The following is a 20,182-nucleotide window of genomic DNA, read 5'->3' on the forward strand; positions in this document are numbered from 1 at the left end:
CTCAACTCTCAGAAAAAAAATCCCAAAAATAAATAAAAGCGGCACTATTTCCTTCTTCCTCGACGCTACTTCGGCTCGTACTCTGCAACACTTCCATCTCCTACCCTTCTCTCGTGCAGCAAATCCCAGATGTATCTCGAAACCTAGCACTAACTCTAACCCTCGATGAACCCGCGAAGGCGATCCTTCCTCCCCCTCCTCTTCCTCCTATCCTTCGCCGCCATCGCCCTCTACTCCTTCCACTACTCCTCCTCCTCCTCCTCCCTCAACCTCTCCCTCTCCCTCTCCCAACCGAACCCTAACCATAACCCCAATCCTAACCCGACATTCCTCATCAAGCTGCTCGCCTTCGACCGCATCGACTCCCTCCACCGATGCCTCCGCTCCCTCGCCGCCGCCGACTACGCCGCCGACCGGGTCGCCCTCCATGTATTCCTCGACCACTTCGTCCCGCCGGCTGATCCCGTCAATGGATCCGCCGTTCTAGATCGGAAGCTGGAGGAATCGCGCCGGATCCTTGAACTCGTGGACGGCTTTCGCTGGCCCCATGGGGAGAAGCTTGTGCACTATCGCACTGCCAATGCTGGGCTCCAGGCGCAGTGGCTGGAGGCGTGGTGGCCCAGCTCGGACGACGAGTTCGCCTTCGTGGTGGAGGACGATCTCGAGCTTTCGCCGCTCTACTATAAGTTCCTGAAAGGATTGGTTTTGAAGTATTACTATGATAGATCCAACTATAGCCCGTCAATATTTGGAGCATCATTGCAGCGGCCAAGGTTTGTCGCTGGTATGACTGCAATTGCCTTTTAATTTGTCTAAAGTTTGCCTTTTGGTGTATCTGTTTTATATGCTATAGTAAGCTCACTTCAGATCTGGGTAATTCTCAGAAGTTTACGGAGTGTGTTTCTCATTGGTTAAAATGATCTTGATTTGAGTTCGTTGAAGTCAGATACTTCTGCCAGCAATGCTGGAGAAAGGCCTCCTCATAAGGAACGATCCACGATCAGTTTGTAGGTGGTTGAAGTTGGTACAATAAGGCTTGATAATTATCAATTTGATGACCCTCGATGATTTTAAAGAACAAGAAACTGGAAATTTATAATTGTATTAAAAGATTATTAGAGAATTGAACTTTTTGTCAATTCAGAAGCACTGTTTGATTATTTCCAATATGACAGGAAATTTGATGATTAAAGATTTTGAAAAAGGTCTTAAAAGAGATGGCTGCACCACTATGTCCCCCTTAGCAGTGTTATATCTTTATGATGTCATCAAAAATAAGATCTCCTTAAACCTTTTCAGGGAAATATCTTACTGAAAGAAATCCAGAGGATGAATTTGTAGATCTTGGCTCATTCCATTTCTATCAGACAAATTTGTACCTTATGTCGGGAGTTGCATGCTAACTATCACTTAGTCATTATTCGTTACATCTCGAACGCTTAAATAGCTTCTTGAAATATTCCTAGTATCTCACATTCGATTTCTCAGCTTATTAATTGTTGAAATCTTAATACTTTTGGATACCAATCCAAAAGTTGAATCTGATTTACTTGCAAATCTGCGACAGACTAGAAATCATCTCATTTGTTCCCATGTAAAAGCTGTTCTTTCGATTGCTTTTTCATAATGCTTCTACATTTCTGCTCATCTATATGGTTTTATCCCTTATACATATAATAGAGCTTCACCTTGCAGTATAGTTTGTATTCACCTATTGGACTGACACAATAGTGCTGGCACAATTTTTATTTTTAACCATTTGGCACTTTAATAAATAGGTAAACATGGGAACAAATTACAGGTGGACAATGAAACTCGCCTTTTCTTATACCAGATGGTTGGCACATGGGGTCAGCTTCTCTTTCCAAAACAATGGAAAGAATTCCGTTTGTGGTATGATGTACACAAATCCAAAGGAATCAAACCAATTCTGCAAGGCATGGTAATCTACGTCTTTCAACCAGCAACAACCCATTTGAACACATGAGATATTCCTAAGAGTGACCTTTTGGTTTGTAGATTCCATGTGAATGCAGGAATTTGTCTTCGAAGTTGTGTCAAAACTACATCATAAACTTTTCACTTTTCTGCATATTGATTGGTGCAGTAACATTTATTCCATATCCCATCCCTTTTTCAGGTGACTACGGGATGGTACAAAAGAATGGGTGAAAGGATATGGACTCCATGGTTCATCAAATTTATCCATTCCCAAGGATACTACAACATTTATACAAACTTTCAGCAAGAAAGGGCCCTCAGCATATCTCATAGGGATGCAGGTGTGAATTACGGGAGAAAAGTTGGCCCTGATTCTAATTTACTGGACGGAAGTTCACTTGACTTCAACCTATGGGAGCTGCAGCCTTTGCGGAATCTAAAATTGTATGATTTCTGCTTCAGAGAAGTGTTTCCTGGGAGAATTGTTAGGAGCTTCCACCAACTTGGTCCTGTGTTGGAGCCCTTGCAAGAACAGAAAACCATTATACTCATAAGCTTGTACAAGACAGAAAAGAGTTCTGCGAGAAACTTGATTTGCCATCTTGAAAAAGTTGGTATGCAGAACTACATTCTCATTAGTGACAACTCTGAATTTCTGATGGACCTCGCTCGGAGGGGATACCCTGTGATTGATGCAAATCAATTGATCTACACTATTAGAGGCTACACCTCATTAGGCTCTGAAAATTCCAGAAAGGAATTGGTGAAGGAGATATTGGTTAAGGCTAATGTGATAAAGTATTCTCTGGAGCTAGGATACAATATATGGCTGATTGAGGGGAACATAATTCCAATTAGTGCTACGTTGCCTGTGCCGTCAGATCAGTCTTATGATTTCTTTGCTGCACTAGATTCAGAGTTGTTGTTCATAAGGAGCTCTCAAACTTCTCTGAGCATTTGGGTTGATAGTTTTATTTCGAAGGCGGCAACTGAAGGCAACTCTGTATCCATGCAATACAGAAGTTTTATATACCTTATTGCTAAAGCTTTGGAAACCAAGGATGCTTTAAGGTTGTGGAGATTGAATGAGTGGGCAATTGCTATCAACAATATGAACCCAACAACAGCTAATGAGAATGGAAAGAATTTGGTTTTCTGGCCTCGTGATATGGCTTGGACTTCTGTCCAGAGGGAGCTTCAAAGATTGGATTTGTGGTTAATAGATGTTGATTCTTCTTGTACTGCTGTCTTTTGCCACCAAAGATAGTAACACAGGCAATACTGTTTTTAGCTCTGTTTTTTTCTTCTTTTTTCTTGTATTAATGATAATTGAGATCTTTCCATTAATCATATGTTGCATATGGAGGCAATTTCTTTCCACCAAAGTTGCTGTTTACTCTTGTACTAATTTGGCGATGAAATCATTACGAATATTATCAAATATAACATCTAGGTTGCTTGTATGTTGAGTTTAAATTCATTGTCTTGTAGTACAAGATAAGTCATACAAAAATTTTACCTTCTTTTCGGTATTCTGCTTTCGGTTTTTAAACAACTTTATATAATCTCATTAGGTCCTCTTGCAGATAATTCCTACAGCTGATTTTATCTTATTAACCCGATCAAATTGTTGACTCGTTGAACTATCTTGCTTTATAGTGCATCTTAGTTTTGTGTTGACTACCAGTTGCTCCCATATAATGCTCCTCTAATTAGGCTGCTTTCTTTGTAGAGGAGATGCAGCTCAATAATGAGGACTTTGTTCTGATAGCCTTATACAGCAATATAAGGCAATGCAGTATATTGGGTGGCATTTCACCACCAAACCTTTACAGTTTAAACACATAAAATAGACGGCAAAGTTCACATGAGTTTGGTGTACCATGATACTAGTTAGTTGTCCATTTATTGTTTCAACAATTTTGCCACTTGTAAGCAAGAACCTGTTAATTATAACATCACCATCAACCAGCAATTCTGAAAGATGCTTTCTAAGAGCAAGCAATGTAACCACCTTTTTGAGGGGGAAAAAAAATAAAAAATCCATGTCTATTTTCTATTGCTTTCGCTTTAAGGGAATCTAATAGTTTTCTTGCAATAATTGAGTGTGTACTATGCAATCAAGCAACTGTCTCCTATGAGTAGTGTGCACAATCTAGTGAGCATCAAATAGCTGAATTAATTGCAAACCAGTCAAGCCCACCAGCATTATGATATATCTAAGGTGATCTTAGTTTGCCACCATGCATGTGCCCTAATCGTCACATGAATCATCCTTAGATACCTATCCCATCCATCCATCCATCCATCATATGGTTTTTATATATAAAATCAAATATAAGTAAATGAACAGCAAGGGTGTTATTGTAATTATACAAAGAATTGCCTTACTATCCTGTGACCCATAGGCGATAAGCCAAAGCTTTTGCATGATTGCCACCCAAAAGACGTGGATCAGAGATGCTTAAATTATAAAACACGCAAAGGGTTTTGAGATGTGGATCTAAGAACTAATCAAAAGCGGCTTTTAAATATTAATCTTAGTCCGGCTCGTAATCCCAAACTCGGGTTAGATTTGGGTTAGGAGGGATTAAGGCGGCCCCGGAGTACGGGAGGCCGGCTTTGGCTGGCAAATCACGTGGTTTGCCAAGTCGGGGATGTCATGTGACCCGACCACTCGCCACTGACCTTGCCGTTGAAGACTTGGCCTTTTTTTGTCCTTTCCTGTGCTGCTTCCCAAGTGACCCATGACCCCACCCCACTCTTTCCATAGGACATGGACCCAACTCTCTGATGACCAAGATGCCCCTCTACGCCCTCTTCTAATATTACTGAATTGCCCTTGCTTGGATTATCTATCGTACACCTAAGGAAAAATAAATTTACTGTATATTCAGGTGAGGGCAATTCCGTCATTTTGTATACCGATCATGGGTATTTACGTCACAAAATCCGAACATTTTTGAAAAAACAAAGCAGCGGTTCGCATTTAGGAAAGGTACATTTCCAGCCGTCCGATTACCTCATCAGACGGCATCCGACAGCCGATAAAGAAAAGGGAGGGAAAGCGAATTAGCCGTCCGATTTCCCCCTTTACCCCTCCATTCACCTATTTAAACCCTTCCTCTCTAGGGCTCTTCTCACTCCTCTCTGACCCTTCTCTTCTCAGATCGAGCACTCCTCGATCTCCAGATCTTGCTTTTCTTCTCCGGCCATCTCTAATCCACTTCGGTAAGAATCACATATTGAAGTACCTTGCTTAGATTTCACCTATTTCGCTTCGATTGCGTTGAGATTTCACTTTTCTGAGTTATTCCACGGTTTTGCCTCTCATTTGCGTTGGGACACTCGATCTGATCTCTGGGGTGTTGGTTTTGCGTTCTGGAGAAGTTTATTTTGATTAGCGTTTGCAATGATTATTTCGAACTAGTTAACGACTGTGATCTACGTAATCTCGCATATATCGCCATTGGTCTCCTTAAGATTTCCTAGATTTTCAGTTCTTCCACGGATCTCTTTGTGATGCACTCTTTTACAATTTTTTTGAGAAGCGTTCAGATTTCGAGATGTTTGATTTGATCTTGATAATGTCAGAGATGTAAGTAGTTCTCACAGTATACCTCTCATTCTGGTCGGAATGTTAGATTCGTTTCTTTGACCTCCCTTTTATTCCTTCTCGTGATTTTATGGATCAATCAGTTGGTACTTGTTTGTTATGATCTGATTTTGCCTGAGACAAAGGATTTAGTTTGTGGTTGACTTTTTATTAATTCGTTTGTTTGACCTCCCTTTTATGCCTTCTCATGATTTTTTATGGATCCATATCAGTTGGCACTTGCACGTTATGATCTGACTGTGTCTGGGACAGTGGATTTAGTTTGTGGTTGACTTCTATTCGATTCTAAATTGGACTTCTCGTTCTTGCTATTTGAGAAGAATTGTGCGTAGATCTAAGTTCTGATTGATCCCTACTTTCTCTTTCAGGTAGAGATGAGAGAAATCCTCCACGTCCAGGGTGGCCAGTGCGGTAACCAGATTGGATCCAAGTTCTGGGAAGTAGTTTGCGATGAGCACGGCATTGATCCCACCGGAAGGTACATTGGGACCTCTGATCTCCAACTGGAGCGTGTGAATGTGTACTACAATGAGGCCTCGTGCGGGAGGTTTGTTCCAAGGGCGGTACTCATGGATCTGGAGCCTGGGACTATGGATAGTGTACGCACTGGGCCTTATGGCCAGATCTTTCGCCCGGACAACTTTGTTTTTGGCCAGTCCGGTGCTGGGAACAACTGGGCAAAGGGTCATTACACCGAGGGAGCTGAACTCATCGATTCGGTTCTTGATGTGGTTAGAAAGGAGGCTGAGAACTGTGACTGCCTCCAAGGTTGGCAACATTTTCTTTTGCCTTAATATGCTTTCCTTTATTATTGCCTTGGAGAGCTATATTTGTTGGTGCATCCGTGCTGATCCCATTTGTAACAGTAGTTTTGGGTAATTAATATTTTATTGCGCTGAGTTTATATTTTCTGTTTTTCATGATATATGTATAATTTGGATATGCCTAGTTTAATATCTATTCCCTGGCTATAAAAAAAAAATATGCTTGAAAGAAGATTTAGACATATATAGTAAAGTAATATTCTTTTGATTAATATTTTTATGTTGAGTTTCGTGATTTTATGCCTCGTGCTTCTATTATGACTTCAATTACGTGGATTATCAGGAATTTTCTGTGAAATTATACTGCACACTTCCTTATCCCTATTTCCTCCAGTTATGTAAGCTTACTCATATTTGTCTGCTGATCAGGTTTTCAAGTATGTCACTCTCTTGGTGGAGGGACTGGATCTGGGATGGGAACACTTCTGATCTCAAAGATCAGAGAGGAGTACCCTGACCGGATGATGCTTACATTCTCTGTCTTCCCTTCGCCAAAGGTGTCTGACACTGTTGTTGAGCCGTACAATGCAACTCTTTCTGTGCATCAGTTGGTGGAGAATGCAGATGAATGCATGGTGTTGGACAACGAGGCCCTCTATGATATTTGCTTCCGTACTCTCAAGCTGACTACTCCTAGCTGTAAGTTAATATTCGTTTAATAGCACCATTCCTTTGATGACAACCTATTTCATCATTAAATATTGTGTAGTAGGTTTGAGCAAAAAAACAAAAAAAAATTTGTGTAGTAGGCATCATAGCATCTTTTTTTTTTGTTAAAATATTTGTTTCAGTAAATTACATTGCCAAAAATGCGTTGCAAGTTTTCTGGTAAAGTTTTCAAGATTTATTAAAAGTTTGAAGCTAAGAAATTGATAGATATCTTTTCTGCATCTTTGTTCAGATGAACTGTTTATTCTTTATTTATTTATTTTTGAATGCACTGAGTTCTGGCGATCATTATACAGAAACAATTGCTGATATGAACAGATGATATATTAGCTTATTTAAAGCCATTTTCTTGAGGTTTTATATCCTGCAAAGATTTAAGGTAGTATTAGTAGTGATAGTTCTCCTGTTGACTGTTCATATGTTATTTGGATTAATATATTTGGTTGGATATAGCAGGTTGTTGTTGGATTATTAAGACTTCAACATCTAGTTATATAATCCTATCTCAAACCCTGAGATAAGTTGAGATGCTGGCCAAAATGAAAAACTACTTATATGATAGCATGAAGCTATTGTAGCTGATCCCTGCCCTAGAAATGTGAGAGTTATTCTTTGAAGAGGTTCTTTCCCCATATGTTGTGGGACATTGCTTTCATAATTATATGTATTTGTAGGTTTGATTTCCAAGTCTGTCAAAATTGCCTAACCATCTGAGGGAAGCAAAGTTTGGTTGAAGGTTACCCACAATTGTATTAGTGGAGGACAGTATCGTTAATATTTAATAAGTCCTGAGAAAGATGTTTGATGATTTTGCTATCATACAATTTTGTTAATGTCGGTTGATTTGTGGTTCTCTTGTAGTTTTCAAGGAAAGGAGTTGAAACTTCAAACTAGTCTACAATCAAAATTGCGAAATTCTTCGTTAACATCTACTTGCGTAGTTCTCACTATTTGTCCTCTGTAACTTGTGCTTTACTGTGAAACAGTTGGAGACCTGAACCACCTGATCTCTGCCACCATGAGTGGTGTAACATGCTGCCTTCGTTTCCCCGGCCAGCTGAACTCAGACCTCCGCAAGCTTGCTGTCAACCTGATCCCCTTCCCCCGCCTCCATTTCTTCATGGTCGGCTTTGCCCCTCTCACGTCACGTGGATCACAGCAATACCGAGCCCTCACTGTCCCTGAGCTGACCCAGCAGATGTGGGATGCCAAGAACATGATGTGTGCTGCTGATCCTCGCCATGGTCGCTATCTGACAGCCTCAGCCATGTTCCGTGGCAAGATGAGCACCAAAGAGGTTGATGAGCAGATGATCAATGTCCAGAACAAGAACTCTTCCTATTTTGTGGAGTGGATTCCCAACAATGTAAAATCCAGTGTCTGTGACATCCCCCCTAGGGGGCTGTCTATGGCATCCACATTCATCGGCAATTCCACGTCCATCCAAGAGATGTTCAGGAGAGTGAGCGAGCAGTTCACTGCAATGTTCAGGAGGAAGGCTTTCTTGCACTGGTACACTGGTGAGGGTATGGATGAAATGGAGTTCACTGAGGCGGAGAGCAACATGAACGACCTTGTCTCCGAGTACCAGCAGTACCAGGATGCCACTGCAGATGATGAGGGTGAGTATGAGGACGAAGAGGAAGAGGTGGGTGAGGAAATGTGAGTAATACTTCGAGCTGGTTAGTTTTCAGCAATTGGTGGTGTTGTAGTATTGCAAGTCAGAGCAAGCAGGTTATTTCCATTTTTTTTTTCTTTATGCTTTTTAATCTATTCTCTGAGCCGTATCAGCTTATCCTGTTATGTTGTTATCTGTACCTTGTCAGTATTCTACCCAAGTTGTTGCTACCAGATTGATATTTGTTAGGTAATATTCTATCTTTCTGTTCGGAGTGAAACTGATGTATTTTGTACTTATGCCAGTATGTTTTTGGTTAATGCATCAAAGCACAGGGCTGCTGAAGAATTATTTGATGTCAATCAGAAAATTTGATTGTGATTCTAGATAATGATTTGGGAAATTATACTCTAGCCTCACGTGGTTTGATCAGGTTTTAATTTACTCCATGTGCTTCAAGCTTAATCCCTATTCTATGCTTCAAATTTAATCACTAGATCAGATTGTAACTGTTAATTGGGATGTAAGAAGATTTAATAAAATCCTCGTAGAAATGGTTTGATCAAAGATGCTTAGTAAAATGTTGTCTTTGGATAGAAAATCTAATGATTTGTAATTTGGTTGGGCCACTGGAGGAGTTCTTGTGGCATTTGATTCATGCACAGCTTAAAGGTACTTAATTCATAAATAAGGTATCATTTTAATATATTTTACAAACAAATATTTATTTAATTTTCTCAGGTGGATATATTTTGGTAGGTTAGAAAAACGAATCATCATTGCACAGTAAGTTAGACAGTATTTATTTCTCACTCATCTCATTCAGCTTCCCACAATCATTATGAGAGTATTTTAGTCATTATATTTTAAACTAATCATTACAGTTTTATCTACATTTTATAACTAAATAATAAAATATGAATAAACTGATAAAAACATCTAATTGATATTTAAGAGATGAAAGTAAATTTATCTCTTAAAAAAGATCTCTTATGCACGAGGCCTAACTATTTAAGAAGTGAAAATTTATCCTAACAGTTTCTTTCCTCCTGATCTCATTTTGCTCCCTGCCTTTAAATGCTTCAAAATGAGGCCCCATGGCTTCATTCGAAGCCCAAATAAGTGCAAGCCCCTCCTAACCTATATGGACCCAATATCTCTACCAAACTCATTAAACTGTCTTCAATTTGGAAGACCCAGTATCGGATTCCAAATGCTGCTAGCTACACTTACATTTATCAACTGGCTCTCTCTTTGATTCCAAATCCATCTACTACTTTCAAAAGATCCAGACTTGGTTTCTTGTTCTTATGCCAACTTGCTTCATAATTCAATCAAATCTATGGTGGTATCAGTAGAATCAACCACTGTAGTCTACAGATGGTTGCCTTCCGTTAGAATATATTAAATGCGTGAAAGAAAAGCAACTTCAGCTTTATTTTCGTATCAGTTTTGGTGTGTATAAACCAGCTCAAAAGATGCCAAGAGATTTTCTCTACATAGTCTTCAACTCCTTAATTATTATCCAATAAGTTTACATCCAACGGAACCACCTCACCTACCACCCAACTCTATTAAAGCCAAATTGACTTCCCGAATGATGAGAACACGACACACCACCAGAAATATATAAATAAAGAAACGGACACGGTCGCCTCTGACCCAATTCCGCCTCCCACTTCGCCAAAAATATTCACCGAACTTGAAACGAGTGCACCCGTCAGCTCTCAGCCGTCCAAATCAATATGAGATGCACCCATCGGACGGCCAGCATAATCCCATGTCTTTGGCGTCGATGCCACGGCTACGTGGATATTAGTTTGACATTTTAATTTGCCGACATGATTTATTTTCCTCCAAGTAAAAAACTTTAGGATTCTTTACTTTATGAACAACGTTATTTCCCTAATATAATTAACATTTTATTTTAAGAGTAATTATTCTTGTGCAATAATTATTTTAATGTGATATAAAATGAGAAAAAAGATGTTTTTTAATAAAATTATCATGAATATATTTTGATTTAATATAAAATAAGTTGATAGGATAGATATGCTAAATTAGTAATTGAGTTAGTGTGTGATATAAGATATATTTTTAATTAATAGTTTTTATATTTTAAGTTATAGGGATAATATAATGTCCAGCTGTTATTTTCAAATTAAAATATTATTTTTAAATTGACGGAGACTTATGCTATTTAGTTATGTTCTTATCCCTTAGTGGACTCAAATTAGCTCATATATATATATATATATATATATATATATTATTCTTTATTTCAGCCGTACCTTTTGCCAGAAGCCATCATCCACCAATGCATCGTATTAAATTTGATGAATAACTTAGCATTAACTGAGTCATAGCTCGTGACAGAAAAAGATAAAAAGGATTAGTTGAAGATTAAGGATAATTTTAAAAAAAATGGCGTGATTAGAGAAGGCTCATAGGGAGTAATAGTATTAGCCTATAATATGCTACGGTGTTTGTTAGTTAATCAAACTGCTTTCAAAGGACTTGTATATGCATGTATTAATAATTATCTTTTGTTATTTTAGTTTTAATCATTTAAGAGTTCATAGATTATAAGCTAGGCATTAAGACCAGTTCTCCTCGATCGATAATTAGGTTGATATAGACTCCCAACCTTTTGATTATGGAGGTAGGACTTAATTACTGTGCTAATAGTTGGCCAGAGTGATAATTCCTTTTTTAAGGATCCAAAATATATGATAGATTCCAAACCAACCCATCACTATTGCACTAATTTGTGGTTTGGAAGTTAACCACTTGACACTAAGACGTCGATCATTAATTTAGTTTTGGGGACTCGTCTATTTTGTTCATTTTAGACCATTATTCCCAACCTTTAGTTATGTTAATTAATTATTAAGTAATAGGTAGGTGATAATTACAGTATGCGTGCTGGATGACATAATATCATTAAGAACAATACGTTTATTGTTATTATTATTATTATTGGTGTTTTGGCGTTAATATCAATAGCCCATTGTCAGTATAACGCCACAATTAACTAACTCAAAATGCCTTCAAATTTTGCTGCATGGCATCAAATTCTTGGTCACATATAGTGTTGTCAAAGTAAATGAGTTGGTAAAACAATGCTGACATATGAGATGACCACATATTGAGTGCCTGGGAGTCACCCAAAGGATAACCAAGTTCTTGAGGGACTCATCAGCAAAAGTAGCAGAAAGATTAGATTACTTGTGCCTTCAAGTTTATAGGATTTGCTCCTCAATAGTCAAGAGAGGAGCCACCTTTATGGGATTGCACCTTTGGCAATCAAATCTGGGAAGAAAGTTGCAGTGGTGGCAGCATAAGGGAAAAGGCATTGATCATACTCAAAGCAATCGGTAAAAGTAGAGAGAGAGAGAGAGAGAGAGAGAGAGAGAGATCTCACACTTCAAGAAGGAAAAATAGTCAAAGAAAGGGGCTGGAAAGGAAAAGAGATTCCAGGTGAAGTAAAAGGGGGGATGGATGGAGGTGAAGGTGGGACCCAAACCTCCTCATGCTGAAACCACCCTATGGCCATAAGTCCACCCTTCAGTAGTCCACTTTGATTATTCTTTCTCTTAGAAGGATATACTTTTATGCACCATTAATGGACACATTTGTTTGATTATTATTAATTTGCCTTCTGGATCCAACTATATATTCCATGTAGTAATGAGGTTTAGTTGTTTAGTCACTATTTGTCATTAGTGTTACAAATGTATCAAAATCATACATTACCAAGTTGAGGAGGGAACAACAAGAAAAAGAAAAGAAAAAAATACATTGGGTCTCAGCTAACATAAAAAAGCATCACTAGCTAAGCCAAAATGATAAAAGGAAGGCCATGAAGAGAAAAGGTAGGTAGGTCATGTAGGGGAACATCCAACTGTCAACAAATGTATTTGGGAGTGACATTTATTGCAAAATAAGCTGGCAAGCATAAGTGTTGCAAAAAGGACACAGAGATCAGAGGGGAAGTGATAATCAGATATGATGATGAATTCAGTATGTTATGACTACAAGTTTTCCATAGAAATGAACCAATCATTATTTATGATTGGGTTTAGCTTATAAATCACCTCTCAGAACGTCTTGATAGAATTGAACTCTTTTTTGAGTTCACAGGCTTATCTGCCTCCATCTTATCAACTTGTTGCTCTCATTCTTTCAAGATACCCCATCATCAAAGTATACATTAGAAGTCTGATTAGTATTGGCAACTGAAGAACTGAGCTCGTCAGTGGAATTGTAAATTGCAAAGCAGATCCTTTTCCGCGACTCACGAGAATGCGTGGGCATTCTAAAAATTTTGCACTCCAGTTGGAAAAATCAGCATAACAAACTATCGCCGCCCGTTTGCCCAACTCCGTATTTGGTTTTTAGGTTTCATATTGGGTAGTCTGATGTGGTGTGCCTGTTTCGGTATGTCGTGCAGTTCCATTACTTGTATCGTTCGCTGCTTCTTTGCTGCATCAATATGAAGTAGGAAGCACAAATCAGATAATTTACTAGGTCTTACGGCAAAAGTAACTAATGAATTTGTAATAAGGATTAAAGATAAAGAGAAGAACAGACCATTTTCTGCTTCCTGGTAACGTTCATGAAGCTTCCGCTTCGCTAATTCTAGCTTGGAGTCCTCGGAACAACTCGATTTCTAGAATAAAGGTTGAAAAATGCACCCATGAAGTCCATAAATACTAAGATCACTTCATATGCCACAACTACTAAAGTACTTACATCAGTCGGAATTGGGGGCTTTCTTTGGACCACAGGGGTTTCTTGCGGATGTTTAGGTCTCATCTCAGGGGATGGCTTTGGTGGTCTGCCAGGTCCAGAATCAGCATTTGCGGGCTTGCTCTGTTTGCTCGTGATAGAGTGGGATCTTGCTTGTCCATTTGAGGCTTCCTGTTGTTTCATTTGTCTCATTACTGGCTCTTGGATCTTCACTTGTCCTCTCTCATCAGGATTAACTGATTGCCGAGGAGGCTGCAGCTTCCTCACTGGTTCATGGTTTACCAAAGGCTTTCTTGAGTTTTGCCGTTTATTATCGAAGTCCTCATTATTCCTAAAATCTACAGCCAAAAGTTCCCAAGAGGAGTTTTAAGTTAATACACGGCAAATTGAAGAATGAAAACAATCAGAATATTGCAACTAGGGAACAAGAAACGCTAAGATGCTCACTTCCGTCATCATCCATTCCATCGAAGAACTGCAAATCAACCAATTTCAACAATGCATAGAAAGTGAAATCCAGTCAGTTCATTGAGGAGGCATTGTGCTCAAAGCATGAATACAGTATGACAGAACTGCTTAATCCAATATACCTCAGAGAGCGGTATGGAAGTAGTCTGGGTCGCAAATAAAGCGACATCATCCAGAGGAGGGGAAGGGAGCCCTTCTTCCTCATCAAGAACAGATGGATTGAGAGAGTCCGGAGAATTATCTATAATTTAAGACTATGATTAGCTATATTGTGAAGTTTAAGGACCAGATAAAATACCAAACATGAGAAGAAGATGGAGTACGAAAAAAAAAAATTTGCTTTCTCTACCTGCAATGGCAGCGGTTGCATTGACCCACTCATCAACTAAAATCTTCCACTCTCTGCAGCACAAAGCAAATCAAGTGTGATTAGTATCGAAAACACTCCACATTCATACAGATGGAAAATAGTAATTCTCCCTTATAAGTACTCCCACATGACCAACAGGCATTAAACTTCAATGATAGAAATGAAAAGGCCTCTACTTCATAAGCTATGCCAAATAACCAAACTAATATACTGCTATAATATTTTGTGTTGAGATATAACAGTATCATTTGAGCACCAGGAAGTGAGAGAATATCAACAAAAACATAAAAGTATCACTATATATATAAGCACGATTTGGTGTCTTCGATTCAATTAGAGACATGAAATTTGGAGTTCACAACCAACCCATAGATAATAAAGAGCTGCGTATATTGCTTTCAACAAGAAAAAAATCAATACATATATAAACTAAGCATGAGAAATGAAGAATATTTCGATGTAAATTAATAAGTTTACAAAACCAATATATGTGGACCCATCTTCAAGCCCAATTTGAGAAGGGCATCCGAAAGCTCTACAAAGGGTTCTTGAACTTGCAATAAAAGTAATTTTTCTAACTGCGCTAATGCTATGAACTTGCAAGAAGAACATCAAACTTACTCTATAAGAGTGCGCACAAGGTGGCGAATTTGCTTGGAATTATGCTTCCGTAGGCCGTTAACAGCCCTTCCAATTTCAGTTGCCTAAGATATTTCACCAAGGGTGAAAAGTCATTAGCAACAAAAGAACCCTAAACTCACTCCTTCCTCTTCAATAAGCCTCTGCATTTTGATGAAGAGAAACAAAAAGATATCAATGAGTTATTCAACCACACCTTCAAGGTTTCTACGGAGAGCTCCATCAACTGCAGCCTCCTCAGTGACTCGAACAAGAAGCTGTCCGACTGCAATTAAATTGCATCAGACTAATCATCCATGGACTAGAAAATTTAAAGCAGAACAACATTAAGAACTTGTTACAATTTCAGCGACCATATCAACTACTAACGCTTGAGCCATCTAGCGTATCACAAAACTAGCAAAGAAAGCAACCAAAAATATCCAATCCTATACTAGAGGCCGCCACAAACCTGATCTTGCTTGTTAAGAAGGATCTCCTTGATCCTTAGAACCTCCCCAAAAGTTTGGTTTTCCTCCTCAATCTCCTCCGTGAGGGCCTCCGCCTCGTCGTAGCTGTAGTTGCTTACGACCCGGCGCAAGTCCTCAGGTCCGTCGTTGCTGCTATCAACCTTGCTCTCCTTCTCCACATCTCTCTTCACACTAGCAACTCCTTCCTCCCGCTCGGTGATGCGAAGCTCGACGCGATCGCACCCGAAACACCGCGGTAGGAGAGAGATATAAAGCTTTTCAGCAATCTGGTCTCTTCGGTTTCGGAATTCCTGGGGGCAATCGGATGATGCCACAAGGATAGCGTGGTCGATCACATCAAAGATGTCGGAATTGGCACTGTGGAAAAACTTCCTCCAGTAATCTAAAGATCCAGGAGGAGATGCCATGGCGGCGACTGCGCCGGGAATAGGAACTCCAGCGAAAGCAACCAAAGGAATCAGAGGAAATCGGCCACAAGATCAAATATTGACTGTCCTTCCTGGATTGAACACACAAAAATCCAAATGGGTATCGTCCGTTTCACCGATCGAGCACGGTCTCGATCGAACGTGAAAAAACCACGAGGTTGTTGGTTTTTCCCAACCCAAAAGATAGTCCTTTTTCTTTTCCCCTCTCCTTTCCTTCCGCCCCAATCGCACTCCTGCAATCTAAACTCCTCCCGATCGTCCACAGTTTCGATAAATCCTTCAAGAAATTTACGCCCAAAAATATTATTAGTCGGACAAGGAGAGGAAGCACGATTGTCCGAATAACCAAAACCCAACTCGGAAGCTAAACTCAGGTGAAAATTTTCGTAGGAAACCGAAACCTCCCCCGTTGGAAAAGATAGGAAGGGAAGAAATCTCTTTCTCTATCAAACTCTCTATCTCCTCGGCTCTGCGGAATAAATTTTGTTCCTCTCTCTCCTCTCTCTCCTCTCTCTTCTCTCTGAGTGCAAGAAAAGGAATCGACGCGAATATCTACGATCGATAAAGACCGGGTGCTAATCCGAATCCAACTTAACCAAACCCAAAATCCACAATTCCCACTTCTTTCTTTTTAATCCCCCCTTCCAATTATTTTTCTCAAAAAATAATCCCCCCTCAATAATTAGAGAAACTTTTCAAAGAAAGCACTCTTTTTTAACATAAAAAAACATAGTCTTCTATTATTAAGTAATTAACGAAAGGGGAGAGAATACGAGAAGTCGAGAGAACTAGAAGAATCCATCAACTTCTCCATACGGTGGAATGGACGGCGATGGGGCCAATTCATGGTTTGTCTAATATGATATGATCTCTGTGGATAGATACACGATGTCATGTCACCTAATTTTGTGCTCAATTTGGATCGCTGTCATTGTTTAAAGACAAGCACTGCTACATCTCGTTATCCGACGGCTCAACAGAGGGATTCGATCGATTTATTTCCGAATCGGAGGGTTGTCCTGGTTCAATGTTTTATAACTTCCCCCCTCCAACAGTCCAAAATTATAATACTTTCAACTCTAGAAAAATCTAACGGACGACACTCCCCAACCTGTCGGGGCGCGGGGATGTAAAACTCGCCGCGTAAATGGAACCGGTTGCGATCTGGTTACCGCGGGTGAGATTCGTGGACTTGATTTGGGGCGATGCGGAATAATGCCCTGGACAAGCGAGAGGTTATCGGGGAAGCCGTTACGCGTCTATTCTCACTATTCGCGGCTGGATAACAGCACGGAAACCAATTCTTGTTCATTGTTGTGAAAATAAATATTACGAGAATGCCACGTAGTTTTCCAGCGGCAGCAGCGGTTTGCGCAGCAGTTTTAATAACTCGTATGAGAATAAACATAAGAATAAGAGTATGAATTAGAGACTAAGAAACGGATAGGATTGGCTCCGTTATCCAGATTCCTTCTCTTGTTTCAAATAAAAGCTGGACAAAATAGCTTTGCAAGAACGTTTTAACTGCCAACTCAATGTGGGGAAAAACTTGAAAAGTAAAAGTAAAAGGGAAAAAGTTTGGACCGTGCTAAGCTTGTTACACAACAGACTCCGTTTTGCACAAGAATACATGACGGTAAGTTCGCGCTCGCTTAGAGGAAAATACGCGAAGTACACGTGCTCGAAAGGGTACGTACGCGTGTTCCGCTCCCGCATTTGGACGTGCTACCACGTGACACGTGTAAGCTAGGTGGGCTGGTCTCCTGTTCTGTTTCTTTTATTATGGATCCGATGGAACAATTCCGTGGGCCCACACTGCCCAGAAGAGGCCAAGAAGGGATACAGATCTTAAAGAGTAATGCTATCATGCTTGGAGATTCGTGACATTTTGATTATTCTAATTCACTGGAGGGCCCGGGGGTTGGGGAGGAGATGGGATGTGAACAGATAAGGCTAAGCTCCATATCTTTCTGTCCTATTTTGATGACCTGGTGCAATTCCTGCTGCATGAAATTTCGTACACCTATAATCCATAACCTTTTGTTTCTTTTCTTTTCAGGTTATAAGAGAGGATAGAGTTACATTATTATTATACCAAACTATGTGGAAGCATGGAAGGTGGTCGTCCTCCTTTTTTTTTTTTGTCTCTACGCTCTTCATCCTTATCCTACTTGGGTGAAAGATGTATGAACATGACATCAATGTAACCTGGCTATGCTGCAATGCAAGAGATCATTTTGAGTTTTATTCAGAGGACTACATAATGAGTGCATAACTCAGAGTTTTGGTTCCTATTTTACTTATCGATTTCAACCGTTGCGGAGCGGGTACTCCGTTTTGCCCGTCACCGCTGGATCCGCGTAACGCCCGCGTGCAGTCGCATATAGATGAAACCCCCCAACGGTCACATGGCGCTCTCTATAAATACAGGGAACCCGTACTATTCGGATTTACTTCTTCCTCCTCTTCCCTCCTTCCCATTCAAGTCGAATCTTCGATTAGGGTTTTCCCGGCATCTCTTCTCTGAGGGTTTTCTTTTCTTGATCTTTGATCGAGATCAAAGAAGAGGGATCTTTATGAGAGAGAGAGAGAGAGAGAGAGAGAGAGAGAGAGAGAGAGAGAGAGAGTTTTTCCGCCAAGAAGAATTGGATGGCGCCTTGAAGATTCGGATCGGAGCAGTTGATATTTGGAGCGGGATCCAGGATTTTGCGTTCATTTTCCGCCCAGGTTTGTTTACTGTTTTCGGTTATTGAATCTTTTTTGGTTCTGGAATTGTTCTTTGCCGTCTGCTGATTACCACATGCAATCCTGTTTACGTTCGTGACGTTCTTGATTCGGTTCTTGGTTCTGGTTTGTTCTTGTTTTGATAGACTTCTGTTTTTTCCCTAATTGAAGTTGGAAGAATTGAGTGCGAATTCGTAGGAGGATTTGATGTTGCCATGGCGATTGAGTGCCCACTTTATGCAATTAAATCCCAAATATGTGGTTCTATATCAACCTTCATTTCTTCCCAAATTAAATCTGATCTGTTTAAGTGCCTATTCCAGAATTTGATATTGACATAACAGAATTAGACAAATCCTTTTCTTGGTAAATTTGATCTTCATAGTTAGTATTGCGTTCTTGAAGAACTGACTCATTCATCCTCTATCAACCTCCAAATCTTTGAACTCAATTACCTTTTGTCTTCCTTTACTTCAGTTATCTTGACTACAGATTGTTGAATATTAGAAGAATTCTTTTAAATACGTAGATCAAGTTCTGATCATGCCTATATTCATTAGTTCTTTTGTCTCTCTTCTATATTCATGTGAATATTTTTTATGATCTTCTGTGTTCTGACCAATATGTCGATATTTTTTTAGTTTGGGTTGCATTTCAAAGCATAGCCCTGAGATGAATCAAGAACCATGTAAATCCGGTCACAGTGGGTAGGGAAACTGATCTATCAGATACTTTTGTTTCAATTAGGACATCTGAAATGGCTAATGGAAATGAGATATGAAAAGATGAAAGGAAAAAGGCAAAGAAAAATAGAAGAGTAGAAGCTGTATACACATGCCAAAGGAGACTTAAATCCATGGAACAAGGAGAACAACAAAGGATAAAGAAAAATAATTGAGTAAATGATACATGAAGCTATGGCGATTTGGGGGGACATATGGTGATGGTGAAGTGTTAGTATGATTAAGAATGAATGAAGGACAAGTCTTAACATAGGGGACCTTGTTGGAGGATGGAGATGTTCATGAGGAATAGGAAGAAATTTGAAGATTAGAACATGAGGACAGTAGATTGCATATCTGAGTTTCTCTGGGATTTTGGACATTTGAAGATTACAACCAATGGGAGCATTTTCTAGTGTAAGAGGCTTAAGGTTTGATTCTATCATACTATGAAGAAGTATAAAGATGAGGACAGTAAGAAGATGGAGTGAGCATGAGGATCCATTTTCTAGTGCACTAGTAGCGAGAGCAAAAAGACTGGAAAATGGATGGTAATGATATGCCTGAATTCTAAAAATTTTGAATCGCAGAATTTTATATATCTTAAGTTGATTCCATCATGCTATCAATAAGTATATTGATGAGGACAGTAAGAAGATGGACCGAGCGTGAGGATCCAATTTCTAGTGGCATTAGTAACAAGAGCAAGAAAACTGAAATGGATGGTTATGACTTATGATAGGACTAAGTTCTGAAATTCTTGAACTGCAGAAGTTTGTAAATCTTAAGTTGATTAAAATAGCAAACGGCTGTAGGTTTGTGTTGGGGGTATTAAGGAATACATTGTAGAAAATGCCATGGTGCTAAAGAAAAAGTAATAAGGGATATGGAATTGCTGAATTGGAAAATATGAGGGTGTCGTAAAGAGAAGTTTGCAAAGA

The 20,182-nt window shown here is 39.5% G+C and overlaps 3 protein-coding genes across 3 annotated transcripts; 2 read left to right on the forward strand and 1 right to left on the reverse strand.

Moving 5' to 3' along the window:
* The first annotated feature begins 20 nt into the window (after positions 1-20).
* Positions 21-3,379, forward strand: LOC140765867 (uncharacterized). The gene is made up of 3 exons (XM_073105158.1): positions 21-784; positions 1,779-1,942; positions 2,141-3,379. The coding sequence occupies exons 1-3, from the start codon at positions 166-168 to the stop codon at positions 3,206-3,208; spliced, it is 1,851 nt and encodes a 616-aa protein (XP_072961259.1). The 5' UTR covers positions 21-165; the 3' UTR covers positions 3,209-3,379.
* A 1,641-nt stretch (positions 3,380-5,020) lies between these two features.
* On the forward strand, positions 5,021-8,948 carry LOC140765496 (tubulin beta-1 chain). The gene is made up of 4 exons (XM_073104613.1): positions 5,021-5,172; positions 5,926-6,325; positions 6,751-7,020; positions 8,037-8,948. The coding sequence occupies exons 2-4, from the start codon at positions 5,932-5,934 to the stop codon at positions 8,714-8,716; spliced, it is 1,344 nt and encodes a 447-aa protein (XP_072960714.1). The 5' UTR covers positions 5,021-5,172; positions 5,926-5,931; the 3' UTR covers positions 8,717-8,948.
* Positions 8,949-12,655: 3,707 nt separating this feature from the next.
* On the reverse strand, positions 12,656-16,347 carry LOC140765679 (probable mediator of RNA polymerase II transcription subunit 26b). Its single transcript, XM_073104875.1, has 9 exons — positions 15,349-16,347; positions 15,094-15,162; positions 14,880-14,962; positions 14,238-14,290; positions 14,011-14,129; positions 13,868-13,895; positions 13,424-13,758; positions 13,262-13,340; positions 12,656-13,153 (listed from the first exon to the last, which is right to left on the reverse strand). Exons 1-9 carry the CDS (start codon positions 15,772-15,774, stop codon positions 13,029-13,031), a joined length of 1,317 nt encoding a protein of 438 aa, XP_072960976.1. The 5' UTR covers positions 15,775-16,347; the 3' UTR covers positions 12,656-13,028.
* Between the last annotated feature and the right edge of the window lie 3,835 nt (positions 16,348-20,182).

The sequence above is a fragment of the Typha angustifolia genome, chromosome 8, assembly GCF_048772165.1.
Source record: "Typha angustifolia cultivar Huaian chromosome 8, ASM4877216v1, whole genome shotgun sequence".
NCBI classification, from domain to species: Eukaryota; Viridiplantae; Streptophyta; class Magnoliopsida; order Poales; family Typhaceae; genus Typha; species Typha angustifolia.